Raw genomic sequence first — 15,317 nt, 5'->3', positions numbered from 1 at the left:
TTTTGAGCTGCTGTTTTTGCGATTATGGTCGCTAGAGAGCAATTTGTGTTATTTTTTCAACTTATTTGCCAAATTTTCCGAGGTTTTTTACTTATAAGTATTGTTTCTAAGATACTTAGAAAAAACTCTTGGTACCTTTCGATTCACCAGCTCAAAATACGTTAGAAAAACAGCTCCAGTAATGAAAATTCGAATCAGGTTTTCAGAAGTATAAACAAATTAATACGTTTTTTCTATATAAAATCAATGGCAAACTTAAGGTGTTTTGAGGCACGATAAATCGATTTTATAAGTCTAATTCCATTTGGAGCCTATAGAAAAGATTGACACCAGGAGAGAAAATCCCCGAAAAAAATTGATTGAAAAGTGAATTCCGTTTAACAAACAAAACCATTAATAGCAACAGATAATTTAAGTTACTTAATATCAATTACTTACCCGTTTCTGGACGACACACGTTAATAATCTATAATACCAGATACTCAAATGATAAAATGACTATCACAACTATCAAAAATGGAAAATTGCAAAAACCCAAGTATCGCGGTAATGTGTTCGTATGGTTTTCATTTTCCCCTGCAATTGATATCCCCTGTTTTATTGCTGACTATTTTTCTTCATCCTGATTTATGAATCTTCTAAGTGGCCCCCGCAATAATTTTCCACATATGTTACGCTACAAAATCGAAACTACAGATGAGCGAAATGGCTTTTCTTTGAACATTGTCTGATCGCAAACGAACATTAATAATTTTATTAATAACTTTGATATATTGATATAAATGTTCGCTTTGACGCAGTTTGATTAAATAACGCTAATATCAAGGGTTTCTTCACTGAAAAATAATTCAAGTAACATTAAAATAAATTTCATTCGAAAGCGTACAGAATCAAAAACGTTGCTTTTTTACATTTTCATTTTTCAAAAAAATAGTATCTGGATGGCAAAAATATCTTATCAATCTCGACGTATTTTATCTGGGCTATTTCAAGGCACCCTGCGTAAATCCTAAATCCTCAAAAAAAACTTGATTTGTATTATTCATAGATGTTGTTTTTAATAACAACTTTATTTATTAAAAGCGTTATTTTGAAAAAGTAACAAACTGATATAAAAGATATTTCCCGTATCTTCAAATAGCATAATAATAAATAATTGGATTGAAGACACTTAAAGCCCCGCGCAAATGTGTGAATAACAATGAAATAGCTTCTAGAAAACTCTCATGTTTTACCAAAATAATCTCAATCGCAGTTTTAAAAAAATATGCTGTATATTATAACCAAACCGACTTTACATATGATAAATAATTACACAATATTCAAACTAAACGTGGGCATCCATATGAAATTTATTCGCAAACAAGACTGGAATCAATCAAGTTATTCAACCATACTGTTGAAGTAAACAGTTTTGTTTGGTGGAAGATACGCTTTGAGAATTTAATCATCCAAAGAGGCTTCACGCAAAAGTATCTAAAAATAACATCTTATCCACACCTTCAGCTCAAATTCAATGCATGGGCCATTCAATCCAGATAAATATATCTGGATTGCCTTCGAATACGAATACTCGTTAATAAATTAAATGGACTCTGCTTATGAAAACTGGCACGACAGGAAATATAAAAAAGTACCAACCTGAAGCGAATTGACCTACATCACACCATGTTAGAATAAACTTTCATCCAGCACGAATAAGAACTTACATAAAGCGTCAAATCTGATTATAAAAATTCTCATGAGGAAAATCTCGTTAGCTAGAAGTTAGAAGCGCTTTTCTATGACATCTTTTATATTTTAACATTTTTCACTTTTGGTTAAAACGTTGGTTAAGAACTTTCACAATTAGACACATTAATAACGTGACAAGAAACCCAATTGACTCTGTTTCTGATATTTTGTAAAAATAAAGTTGAAAAATCTATATGAAGCTTTAGCAAGAACTAATAAAATGACGTTGCTTTCCTGTTTCACACAAAAACAGTGGTAAGAAAGAAGTTATTCGGCCAGTCTCTGAAAATCTAAAATCTATTTCAGACACACCTTGAACTTTCGAGAAATCTTGATATTCGGTCTGAAATTGGCAAAAAACTTTATGGAAGGGTCACGCGAAATTTCGATTTCGGTGCAGCATGAAACTTATTGAAGCGTAGGAGCAGTTAATAGTTTTTAAAAATATGAAAAGGGAATTTCCTTTTGGGATTGAACTTGTACCCAATATTCCCGTCTATTTTATAAAAATTTGCCAAGAACCAATTCTGAAGCACCGACTGTTCTTATCGCATCAATTGGACGGAAACGACAAAAGAAACTGGACTCAAACTCCAACTTTACTAACCTCTAAATCGAAGAAAATTACCTGAATTCCAAGTCGTTAAATAGCTTACTCTAATAAAATCACAATAGATAAAGTTCTCCTAGGAACATAAACCATCTTTTATATCTCACCTTCAATACCTGATATAAAAGCAAAAAATCCGTTCCTTACAAATAATGGATTATTCCAAGGAATCGTGCTGCTTGAATGCATTATTGTCTATCTATCTGTATTTACTGAAAATATACCTCAGAGAATTTCGTGAATGGATTTCAGTGGAAAGCAACAAAGAAGAGATGCTCTAATGGAAGATATAATAAATTACTGGTCTTTAATATATGGTGGTTATTGTTTGGACAGTTTAACCCTAATTTTCCTGCTTTTCCCCAGTTATTTGTGGTGATTTATTGAACATAAGTGTAACTGATAATGAATATAAACTAATATTTCGTATGATTTATAGTAAGTGGAAGTTAATAAATAAATTCGTTTTCGCACACGTTTTTAAGAATCAAAAACGACAGAAATACTTTGAAAATTGATAGAAAAACATCAGCATTTTCTGTCCTTACTAAAAAATAATTATTACATTACATTATATACTTTAAAACAAAAAATACCTGAAACTGCCGCTAAAAATCTAACTAGACATTTCATTGCTATGCAAAATATAGCTTGAAATGTGAAAATATAAGCTCAAATATACCAGGTTAATTAAACTGAACTCGGAGAACGGACAAAGTCCCGTACTGATTATCAGTAAATAGTAATTTTGGTTTGCTGACCTCGGGGTTTGATTCATTCCATGAAGATCAACAAATTATATTAGTCTACACAACCGAATTGGACGAACAGCATCAGTTTCAATGACCATCAAGCAACTAATAATTTCACTTATAATCATTCACGATAAGAAATTAAACAAGTAATTCAGACATTGAAAAACAGAAAGAAATTGAAAGTTTGCACACCCGGATAATATTTAGTAGATACCAATCAAGTTGTTCCTTTATGGAACATCAAGTTACCGTAATTAAAATCGTAGTCAGATGATTAAGTACTCTTTGGCGAAACGTAAATTGTATCTGTTTTATTTCAGGTGAAAAAGCGAAAACATAATGAAGCTCTCAGAATCATTTTTTTCTGCCTTTGAATCCGACTCTCCTTTTAACAAACACCAAAAAACCATTTTATTCAATGGTCTGCCTTAGAAGCATTGCATCTTTGCTCGCGTATAGCATTGCGAATTGCTCCAGGCAATTTTCGAACAAATTGGCGAGGACTGCAATCAGTTATTTGGCCGTTGTTTCTTGTGACAATTCATTATTTGGAACTCGATCTCAAAGTAGAGATAAACGGTCACAAATGGATGATTCGTTTCTTTTATCAATGTTTTTCACAAAATAGTCGCAATTAATTAAATACAGTTAAGTTGAAAAAGCATTAAAATGATTAGATGTGATTTTCATTATTTTCGTTTTATAATTTCAGAGCTACAGATTATCTTTCGATATTACTATTAAACAGAGTGATTCAAAATAGGCGCCATTACTTTTAAGGATTTTCTGCTGTTTACTCTCTTGAAAAGGCTTTTGAAGGCGGAAAGTATTAGTACAGATACTTAAATATTGTAAACTTAGGCAAAATTTATATTTGGAAAAATTACGATAAGTTCGGTACATATTCAATAACAAATCTAAACAGCAGCAATGCATATATATAGTTGTTGACACACGTGCCAGCCTCACAACGTATTGCTTGTAGTAGTAAGCTGGAGTAATTTGATTATGTTCTTCAAAACTTAAATTGTGTAACAACGTCCAATAAAATTACGTTTACCTTCACTAACGATAGTCTAGGTAGTATTTGTACCACGACACTCAATAATTCACCACTTGTCCAAAACGGCTGAACTCGAYTGTTTCATCAAAAGATGAGTCTTACATAAGAACAAATTCACAGCGAGTTTCACCAAAATACATCGTACCATTCTCCCGATATTTCCAAAAAGATAAATTTTTTSAMSAACTTTGACCAGCCAGACATTTTTTCTTAATAAACGTTAGGTCAGATTGTCTTCTTTCGATCCAAAGAATATCGCAGTACCCTTTTGATTATGTGCTTACGGGACATCTTGTGTATTCATATATTTAGTTAAACATTCTGAAGTTATCTTAAAAGTGTTCTTTATAAAATAAGTCCTGCCAAGACTGCAAATACTTGATTAGTATTGATATGGTTTTAGAATTGCTAGTGTAAACAAATGTATGACTAGTCCTGAAAAGTATTTCGTGAATAAAACTTCAGATGTGTTCGAGTAATATATTAATGTTTTTCATGCTTTTAGGGTAAAAAGTAAGTTTTCTTAATTTTACTTATGTTTTTGCAATTAGAAACGATTTTCGCACATAAAACAACGATGTCTAGAGTAGTGCTCGGAATTGTTTTAATCTGAAATTCGAATACTCGTTTAGTGGTTTATTCGAATAATCGAGTATTTGAATACTCCAGTATATATACATTTTTTATCAATAAAGACTTGGAACTCCGTTTATTAAAAAAAATACTATTAACTTTAAACTGGAGTAATGGTAAAATCATCAGACGTTTGTGACTTTAAACTGTTAAGGGATAAAATTAGATCATAAAGCGAAAGAGGAACAAACAACTTTTGTCGCTTAAAACCCAATTAGCTCGCGGCCGTCTGCTTTTTAAAATATGGTGGCAATTCAAACTCGTATCCATTTTTTTTAAGTTGGCTCAACAAAAAGCTATACAAACTCGACATCTTGCGGCAGAGCTGCACACTAAAACGATCAATATCACTCACCTTAAAATTGGGTCGATTGAGGAGATCATTCAACTCTTGAATCTCGCGTCGGTCGATATCTCTCCTATGCTCCAGATCCCGTAAAATCTCCAAAACATGATGACAACACTGCACAGCCTCGGTAGAGGGCGCTTTGATGGGGGTTGGAAGCCGAGTTACGACTTGATCGAAAATCTGTAACAACATTCCAATTAGAATCAGGCCACAAATTTTTTGTAAGTTCAAATTAAAATAACATTCATTATTCGATGAAATTGCCAATCAAAAGTAACATTTTTACGACTCGAATTGAGCTCAAAAGTTTCGAACTTATGAAACATGTTTGCATAATTATGAAATAATTGAAAACTGCCTACAAAATCAAATACTTACTTCAAGTACATTATGCAGATGAGTATCTTCTAATAATGCTAATAAATGAGGTCTCTCTTGTAATTGCGATTCTTGAAGACAGTAAATATCATCTAAAGTATCCGTTATAGTAGACACAGCTAGAAAGAATGACCATTTAAATATAGATTTTCTTCGCAACAGTATTAAATTATAGTGAAGCAACTTACCCGCTGAAGTCACTTCGTCGTTTCCACATTCAGGAATAAAATCGTCAGTAGCCTCATCGAAATTATACCATTTACTAGAATTCACAGTATTTAGAATACAGGTTTTCAATTTTCTTCTACCATTGTATTTCTTAAGCTCGTCTATTGTATCGTTGAGGTGAAGTCTAAGAGCTTTGTCACGGTCCTGAAAACCCAGCAAATATACTTCTAAATGTAAAAAATAAGCTCCTTTCTTAGGCTTTGTCAATAATCCAAGGTAAAATGAAAAAATTTATCACTCATAAAATGCCTACCCTGAGCCACCTATGGTTTAGTACTTCTTGTATTGTAATTCGCTGGTTCGGATCGACAGTCAGCATTTGATGTATTAAATCCTTAGCACTATCACTAATAAATTCCCATTGCGGCGAGGAATTTATCTGAAAAAAAAATTCTTCTAGCAACTGGCAGAAGTCCATAACCCAATCTCATACAATTTGCCAATTGACACAAACATTGCACGAAAATATCTACAATTTACTAGTGACGATTGTTTAAAATATCAATCGACTTTCTGTGCAAATTGCTTCTTTTCGTAAGGTATTGCGTAACAATAACGTATGTAAATGTTTTCTCTGCCACTCCATGTGAGTAACAATTGAGCGAAAAATAAAGATTTAAGGTGCTGTAAAACTCACCGATATTTTCCCCCTACATATAGCCTCGTTCAATCTACGACCGCTGCCATGAAATGGCAAAGTTCCAGATAGAAGAACGTGAAGGAGAACTCCAGCGGCCCAAATATCTACTGCTTTGCCGTATTGCTTTTTTTCTACGACCTCAGGAGCCATAAAGTGAGGGCAGCCTACCCTACCTGCAAAAAATTGCACTGTAAACATAACGACCTATTTTATTGGTCTACTGTGTTCTAAAGGTGATAATGATCAACTAAGAAAATTTTAATCTTTACAAGTGCTGTGCTGTGCAACACAGATAAATCACTGTTGCAGAGTGACTAGCACTGGAAAAAGGACATGCTATAAAGACATTAAAATAAAAATGAACTTCCTTAATTCGAGAGATTCTAAAAAATTCGAAGCTAACATTGCGCATTTTTCAACTTTCAACTTATTTTCAAATTTTGAAACCTCATCAAAATCAAAAAACACTTTGCAAGTACATAAATTTCAAACATACACGTACAGAAAGTGGCGTCCCTTTAGATTAGTTTCTACCATACTTAACATGGAAAGAAACTTTGAACGGCTACACTAGAAAAGATTTTCAAAGTTCAACAAATGGTGGTGATAATGTGCACAAATGGGTCCGGTTCTTAACGGATGTGACCACAAGTCAGAAGAGACATTGCTGTAAGCAAACATGCCACAAAATGAATATGATACATACCTAAGGAGAAGGAATGCATGCCTACTTACAGCAACGGGCTGTTACGAAAATAAAGGATGTCTCGAAGTAAGAGCCCTATTGGGCAATATTAGAAATAAAATATCACCAAGAAAGTGAAAAAAATCCCTTTGGTTGTTTGCAACAAAGTACTTTTTAATCGTAAAAAACAGGGAACATTGTACCAACACCCTTGTAATAGCATTAAAATTTAATGCGATTTGTACAAAATCATCATGTACTTTGGAAAAGATAGAGTCAGTATTTATCTAACAAAATTTCGATTATATTTAAAACGCCGAGGTTTAAAAAAATGCCCGAAAAAAAAATACGAAAATGTTGCAGGATTGTTGTAATCTCCGATCCCTGAACGTAGGATAAGCAAATTTGCTACTCAGCAATTAATTGTTGTTCGTGTTCTTGTTTGTTCTAAATTAAGATAACGTTGATAAAAAATTACTTAACCAATAATACTTGTTAGAAACGGCATGTATAACATCCTGTATTTTCGTAATGCGCTAAGCAACTCGAGATCTTATCTTACCGGCCTTGTCAGCCTTTAGATACATCCGGCCCATGGGACTCAGGTTCGTCCTGTACTCACACAATCCGTTTTCTACAGCATACAACTTTTCGTTTTTATTTAGAAAACACACAAGTAAGGGAAAGTTGGACAATAAATCTAACAAATGGAACCAGAGCTGTTAGATGCAGAATACATTTACGAACTACCATGTCCCTGTTTTGCAATTTATGTTCAAGATTAAAATAAATGTTTAAATAAAGGGGAAATAAATCTAATTCACAGCAAAAGTGGCCAAAATAGATGAAAAGGGTCTGCACACACTTCATGTAAATTGAATCGAAGAAAAGACTTTCTTCAGAGTTATCGGGTAGCATTTGCCTAGTTCTCGGTACAAGCTGTGAATTGTCAGCCTCAATCTAATCCAACAAACATCACACAAAACAAATCAATCTAACAAACAAGTCAGGTTTTAGGTATTTAGTAAACAAATTCACAAATTGTAGTCCGATTTATCCGAAAAGTTCTTTTGTTTCTATAAAAAATCAGCATTTATCCCTAATGCAGACATTTTTTTTTTGTTAGTCTATAAGTCCCCACATCTATTTGCTAATTCTTATAAAACTCTTTTCCTTCATTTGAGTAGTTACTCGAGAAAAATAAGAATCTGCAGATTCAATGGGCACGCATTAATCGTAAATAACCTACCGCCATGTGTTGACAATATGACAAAACACTGTTATTCAACCAGATTTATTCAAATATCACTTTATATTACCCCCTGGAAACTGATGAAATTTGCATTCGTAATTTCAGCGGCTTCTGGAGTTATGCCCGACGGGCAACACCTAAACTGAAAGTTTAATAGAATGGGCCTATTCCTCGAAAGCAAATTTTAGACAGGTGGTATGTGCCTAAAGAGGTCCGATCAATGAAACCCAACATGTGAATCTATTGTTAAGCGCAATGTAGTAATATCTGAAAGAGACGGATAGAAGTACTTCCCATATTTTGTTCCAAAGACAAGCTGCCTATTTATTTACAACATTGTGCATTCTCAAGGGAGAGAACCGGAAGTAAACGCAAACATACTACACGTGTGTTATTTTAATTATTAAACCCGAACGGTGCAGCTTTTACAAATCTTTCTCTGATATACCATAAAGCTCCTATTTTCCAGAAAGCATCATTTATAACAAAACGTTTTATTTGGCAACGGAATAAAAATCGCATTTTCGATTCGCTTCCATTTAATATTTACTACAATAAATCATAATATAAGCCAAACATTTTCCATCGTAATCGTTGCTCATTCAGTAGCCTTATTGCCTTACACCTCTAAAATTAAAGAAAATTGCTCCTCGCTCAAGCTGAGTTAATTGCATTAATCAAACTCAGCTTTGCCCCGAAAGCAAAATTCCATAATTAAATACTCTTGTAAATGGGAGCAATAATGATGAAAAGAGCCAAATTATTCATTCCTTTTTTGCGGTTTTGTGACGTCAGTCTGTGTCGCAACATACGGTTTTAAAACAAGAAAATCCATAGTGCCCTGAAAAGTATGTTGAAGTTGTTCCTCCTAGCAATGAAGGAAACTTCATTAACTTCAGTTGGTTCGAAAACAGGACTATAAGCACTACTAATATTACAGACCGAAGTTAAATAAATAATTTATAACAAACTTCAATTGCTTACGAAACGGCTAAAATTTAAAGAAAGCCCGTTTCAATTGTTTTTCAATTAATTCGAATTTAAAATGTTTCTCTTTCTAAATTCTAGAAAAGACACACAAAATACTTACTAGTATTTGGAAACAACGTATAGTACCTACAATGTATCTGCAATGAAATCCAAAATATGACCTGATGATGATATTATCTGCCAGATAATATAAATAAWTCAAACAGCAACAATCGTCAAAAAGATCACATTAAGCGGCATTGTACATATGTATTTATAAATGCCGAAATTACAAGGTCGGTTCACATTTATTYGAATATTCCGGTGCAATATTGCGTCAAAAAATCCGGTTAGTCCTTCTAATATAGCCCATGTTCGGTCTACAGACCCTTTTCACAAAATTCAGCGTGTTTTGATGAGTCGGTTGGGCCACGTTGAGGAAATAATGGTTAATGTGGTGACGGTCGTTCCATTATACTTCGAGTTGACGTGGAAGGTCTTTTATGCCAGAGTAAATTAAATTTTGTTCATGGTACAATTCAATCTGGCGACTACTCGGGAATATAACCCACGAGATCCGTCCGAAGATAATTACCTTGTTTACTTACGAATGTTCGATCAATGTCACTAATGACCTCAAATTCATGTGGCTGAGCTAGACTCCCTCACATATAATGATAATCAATTCATAAAATTAAATATATTTAGCGAACATAAAATTCTGCATCCCCAACTCTTCGCTCAATCCGTTATTTCCGTTCAAACATTACGATTGCTTACCAGGAACATTGTTGGTGTGTTTATCAGGTAGTTGCACGGCAATTCCAAATCCGCCTAATTTAATTGGTGCAGAGTTTTCTTTGGTAGCAAGCAGGATACTTTCAGGCTTGATATCCCTATGGATGATGTCGTTCTCGTGGCAATAGCGAAGCGCTTCTAAGATTTGTCGCATATAATGGCTGGAAGAACAAAACGCAACGTAATTGTACTGCAATTCCATTTTGAATAAAATGAGTAATTAGGACTGAATTTAATTAATTAATTAAAATACACTATTACCTGGCTACCGCTTCACTATAAGCAAACCCCTGGGAAGCCCTTATGACCACTTCAAAGCACAGGTCAGACCCATCCATACTGAAACAAAAGTAATCTTCTGTCAGAAATGCAGACATTATAAGCCGGAGTATTTTATAAACAGAAAATATTTTATATTTCATCACATTAATTTATAAAACATAAAATCCAATAGGTACAGGTTTCATCATTATAAAATATACATCAAAACTGAACTGGTGTCTATTATACAATAACAATAAAGAATAAAATTTTGTGACGTGTCGGAAATTTAATTTACAATTTCACATATGTATATTACAAACAAAATAGAAACGTAAAATAATTAAAAAGTGAAGCAAAGTTGATTGAAAAATAATGAAAATCAGTGTACTCCAAGCAACAATTCTGGATGAGATGGACAGCCGAATCAGATGCCCGCAGGCTGACGTGCTGTTGAATGCGTCGGCGGAGGCACTTAATCAGCTAATAAAAAGCTTTATTTTGGGCGCAACTGTTTAATTTGGCAACTAATTTTAGAGACAATGAATCTAATTAACTACGAATATCAGCCAGATCATGACGATTCGCATTAATTTACTTTTAAATATTACCAATTATTTGCAGGGAAGAGTCCTTTCTGGAGCAACTACTCGGAGGAAATCAGTCTAACATGTAATTTTTATACGTCAATGCAATAGACAACTGCAAAGCTTGCAGATTGAGCGAATATAATATTACATGCAAGAACTACCAAGTCGCTTAAATTGGTGCAAAGTTGGGCATTTCTGAGCTTTGTTAAATGCCAGTTTAGGTCTTAGGAGACGCCTTCGAAGATATTTGAAAAATATTGAAATTTAGAGGAAACGTTTAATTCATAATCGAAAATGATTAATACATTCTCTTGGCAACTTCTGCCGTCTACAAAATGGTGATATCATATTTTCAGTCCGACGTTTTGGTGCTGCAGCGTTTCATCATCAACTTTTTTAAACACGACATGTTCGTTACTTACATTTTTGAAGAAACGAGATTCACCATAAAATATGTAAAAAAACGAGCTCCCTGTATCGTATGTAAATCTAAATGTTCGATTTACATATCTAAAACATAAAACAGGCTGATTCAAAATCGGTGTCTTTCCTTTTAAGGGGTAATAGGGGCTCACTTGGAGAGTAGGAGAAAAATATTGAAAATGTTTTTTCCGATAATTTCTAGAAGATATTAACAGTAGAAAATCGAATTTCAACTTTGTTATAAAGCAGTATCCTCCAAATAGGGCTACATTCCTACCACGTATGTCAGATACCCAGAGCACAACGACACATTAAACCAATGGCTTACTGAATAACGGTACAAACTGAGCAGGAGTTAATTAACCAAATATGAGAAGCTGCCCGAGAAGAGTGAAGAATAAGGTGATTACAGAGGCACTAACTTGTTTGGAGTTAAAGACTCAAATGTATGTTTACTTGTAATACGTAAACAAATTAATTCGAGGTTGTGAGGACAATAATTAACATTTCGAAAAAATACGTCCCGTCATTCAACGATTCCCGTTGAATTTACCGTTTATCCTTGTCTATTTTATTGCCACTTTCGATATAATTCCATGGTTACCGGAGTTTTTAATAATTACTTACAAAGCAACAGGTATTTACGTAATGTAAATTAGGCAGATTACCTTGAAAAACATTGTTGCCGTCTTTCGAATATAGTTTTTTTTGTAAATTTCTCAGTTTTTAATAACAATAATTTTTTTAACTATTTTTTCGGTACTCCTAAAACACCGCCAGACATCACCTCCAGAGAAATGACGTCAATTTTGAATCACCCTGTATATAATATATATTGTGCTAAGATTTAGCAAAGCTACACTCATTTGTTTCAAAAAGCAGCTTAATAAAAAAGTTAATACTTTATTATGCTTTCACACGAAAATTAACGACTGGAATTCTTCACTCATTGTTAAATTGTGGCTAGTATTTGCCGAAAACATTTTAACTCAAAAATTACACACCAATGTTTGTGTGAACATTTTAATTAATGATCCAAACTAAATAAATATAAGTGTTTACTTAACTATACAGGTGTGGGCATACGTATGCACAAAAAAAGTCTCTTGAATCACACAACTGGAAATAACGTTCAATGCTTTGTTAATTGCAAATAAATTTTTTAATAGCTGGTCGTAAAAACAGTTGGCTAAAATTGACAAATGTACTTTAACGACTATGCGCTTCAAGCGATTTTTTATTGATCACATGGACGAACAGCAAAATGTAATTTCAGGCTGCGTGACTTGAAATCCAGACATTTTTCAAATACATAACAATTAAACGAGGACGTATATTTTGAAACTGATGTGATTTAGCTATGTGTTAATTTGAATTATTCACGTCCCCAATAAATGGCTATTTATAGAATTGGTAATGTTTTGATTAAAATAGTTGTGATAAAATATGATCATCAAAATAATGATCATCAGAGACATTTCTAACCAGCAATATCAGAAAACTTTTCCAGATTCAAATTGCAATTCTTCAATATAAAAATGCCGAAACCAATTAATTGGTTTGGCACCTTGCGCAAACGGAAAATTTGATGCAATTTTCGAACTCCGCTTGAAATTCTGAAAATTCTCATTGAAAGCATTTCTTCCTACATTTAAGTCAATTTATTGCAGAAATTTAGGTAAAAAATAATAACTTACACCACGTACGTACGTACGTTACGTATACATTTTGCCATAAAATACCTGTAAGCAAACTTTGCTGGCGTCTTGTCCATTTCGAACACATTGTAAGTAAGAATTTTTGATTTTGAGTCTTTGAGGAATAAATCAAACTGATAATGTGTCGGGTAAGCTTTCGCTTATGGGTATTTTAACGGAAAATGCAATAAAACAATGACTTTTTACCTCCAGTTCCGATTCATTCATGCGATCATTCCGGATTTCGAGAAATTTTAATTATTCCAATCTTTTGGTATATTGCAACACAATTATTGACAGAAATAAACAGTCCAACATAATTTAAGCTAATAACCAAAACCCCCAAAAACTGTAACATAACAAACTCATAATTATAATGAATAATTAGTTTGTTGTAAATTGTTGAAATAATAATGTTGAACCGAAAATATTCTTTTTTTAAATAATTTTTATTTATACTAACCATATTTCGTGTTGCTACAGGATTCGCAGCGAATGAGAAATTCGGAAGTACTTAATATAAACTACACATTAAATTATTGATTTTTTAATAGTTTTGTCTTTTAAGCCTTAAAACGTAAAAATTTATGTCGACAGTAGAACCAAGAATCACGTTCTACTGACGAGTGAACAATTTTACTTGAACTGACGTAAAACTGCTGACTGAGTTAATTCAGCAAAAATTATTATTAAACTGCGCTTCTAAGTTATTTAAGAATTATTGAAAATGCGAGCTTCAGTAACTGCAGCAAGTACGAAAATCTGATACTAAATACGTTAATTTTTGAAAGGAGAATACACGGTTTTTGAAAATTTCTCATTAGTAATCTAGATTTTGGGTGCCATAAACACACATGGAAGGATGATTTTCCTACCAAAATACTTAATAATTGTGTAAAGAGTATACAGCCAATTGTGATTATTTCGGAGTCACCAATAAAACCGAAAAACGAAATTTGCGAACGAGCCAAAGATACCGGGTTTTACGACCCTGTCGTAAATTCGATTAACTATCGCACTTTTTGCTTCATACGAGTGCTCTGATGGAAGTCGAAGACTAACATTTACATGAAACTTAGGGGGATAAACCGGGTTTATGCTTCCAATTCAGTTAATTATAACATTTATTTAGATGCAGGAGCCAAACGGTTAAAATAGATGTTTGTTGATGTAATTTGTATCAAATATTGCTCTAGAAAGCAAAATAACAAATTTAGAGTTGGAACGCGATAAAAAATGTAAATGATATTCACACAACATTCTATTTTGAGTAAAGAAAATGTGATCAGGGAACTGTAAATAAAATTAAACACGCTCCGAGAATTTCTAGAGTAGGTAAATATTCATCCATAAACTGCTAAACAAACACAACGAGAAAAATAGAATATATCTATATTTACTTATGTAGCATGTTCTACTCTGAAATTGTTCGATGGGCAATAAACAAAAATAGACGAAAGAAATAAGAAAATAAAACTTACTATTCGAACACCATGTAGAGCATGCCCTCTGACGAATATGTTTCTAATAGCTCTACAATGTGTGGATGCTTGAGCATGTGGCATATCGTTGCTTCCCTTTTCAAATCTATAAAAAATAAATGTGTTATCAACTGTAGTAATAAAGGGATTTTTGACTACTTTTAAACAACCAATCAATAAGCGACTTCGTAAAAAAATAATGTCATTACCGTTTGTGCTTAAGCCTGGGCTGGAGGTAAATTTTGCTACATCTACGATTTTTACAGCAAATTGCTGTCCAGTCTGCCTGTGAATGCATCTTCGCACTATACTAAATGGCCCCCTGAAACAATAAAAAAATCGATTCAAATCAACATTCCAAATGGCAATATTGTGAATCATTGTAGTTAAACAACTACCATATCTATTTATTTGTTTATTCATCACTCGTATTCTTCTAAGTGACATTGTAGATGTGCTGTTCTAACTTCTTCAATTTAAAATTAAATTTTGAACTCGCTTAAAGTTCTCATGTCAATAAAACCTGTTCAATAAACTTCCGGAAAATTGCTGGAAACGTTCCAAGGTTCCAATAAAATTGCAAACGTGCAGTTAGATATCTAGTCAAATGCACCGTTGATGATATTTCAATCATGAACATAAAACGGTATTAATAAACTTGATTACCTCCTTTTTCTGGCTAGATTAGGCGACATATAATGAACGTTTTAATGAGAGGCAAGATCTATAAAGATATTTAATAAAATAAAATTTAAAACTCTTTCTTCTCTT

At 33.1% G+C, this 15,317-nt stretch overlaps 1 protein-coding gene across 2 annotated transcripts; it reads right to left on the bottom strand.

Annotated features, from left to right (window-relative positions):
- Positions 1-4,635: 4,635 nt before the first annotated feature.
- LOC125504036 (peripheral plasma membrane protein CASK-like) lies at positions 4,636-14,942 on the bottom strand. Of its 2 annotated transcripts, XM_048665348.1 has the most exons (11): positions 14,756-14,942; positions 14,547-14,652; positions 10,356-10,433; positions 10,077-10,255; positions 7,638-7,709; positions 6,388-6,563; positions 6,004-6,129; positions 5,711-5,894; positions 5,523-5,641; positions 5,151-5,324; positions 4,636-4,771 (listed from the first exon to the last, which is right to left on the bottom strand). In XM_048665348.1, exons 1-11 carry the CDS (start codon positions 14,925-14,927, stop codon positions 4,664-4,666), a joined length of 1,494 nt encoding a protein of 497 aa, XP_048521305.1. In that variant the 5' UTR covers positions 14,928-14,942; the 3' UTR covers positions 4,636-4,663. The 2 variants fall into 2 exon arrangements, with proteins under 2 accessions (XP_048521305.1, XP_048521306.1); XM_048665349.1 differs by lacking the exon at positions 7,638-7,709.
- Positions 14,943-15,317: the final 375 nt, after the last annotated feature.

The sequence above is a fragment of the Dendroctonus ponderosae genome, unplaced genomic scaffold, assembly GCF_020466585.1.
Source record: "Dendroctonus ponderosae isolate FM_Combo_2020 unplaced genomic scaffold, Dpon_F_20191213v2 Dpon_F_20191213_316, whole genome shotgun sequence".
NCBI lineage: Eukaryota > Metazoa > Arthropoda > Insecta > Coleoptera > Curculionidae > Dendroctonus > Dendroctonus ponderosae.
This window is presented reverse-complemented; position numbering and strand designations above follow the sequence as displayed.

Coding starts and splice junctions, on each gene's coding strand:
- LOC125504036 (XM_048665348.1), bottom strand. CDS start 14,927: ATGATTCACAATATTGCCATTTGGAATGTTGATTTGAATCGATTTTTT. Junction 10,256..10,355: donor TATAGTGAAGCGGTAGCCAG/GTAATAGTGTAT, acceptor TTGTTCTTCCAG/CCATTATATGCGACAAATCT. Junction 6,564..7,637: donor TCTAAAGGCTGACAAGGCCG/GTAAGATAAGAT, acceptor AATTTTTTGCAG/GTAGGGTAGGCTGCCCTCAC.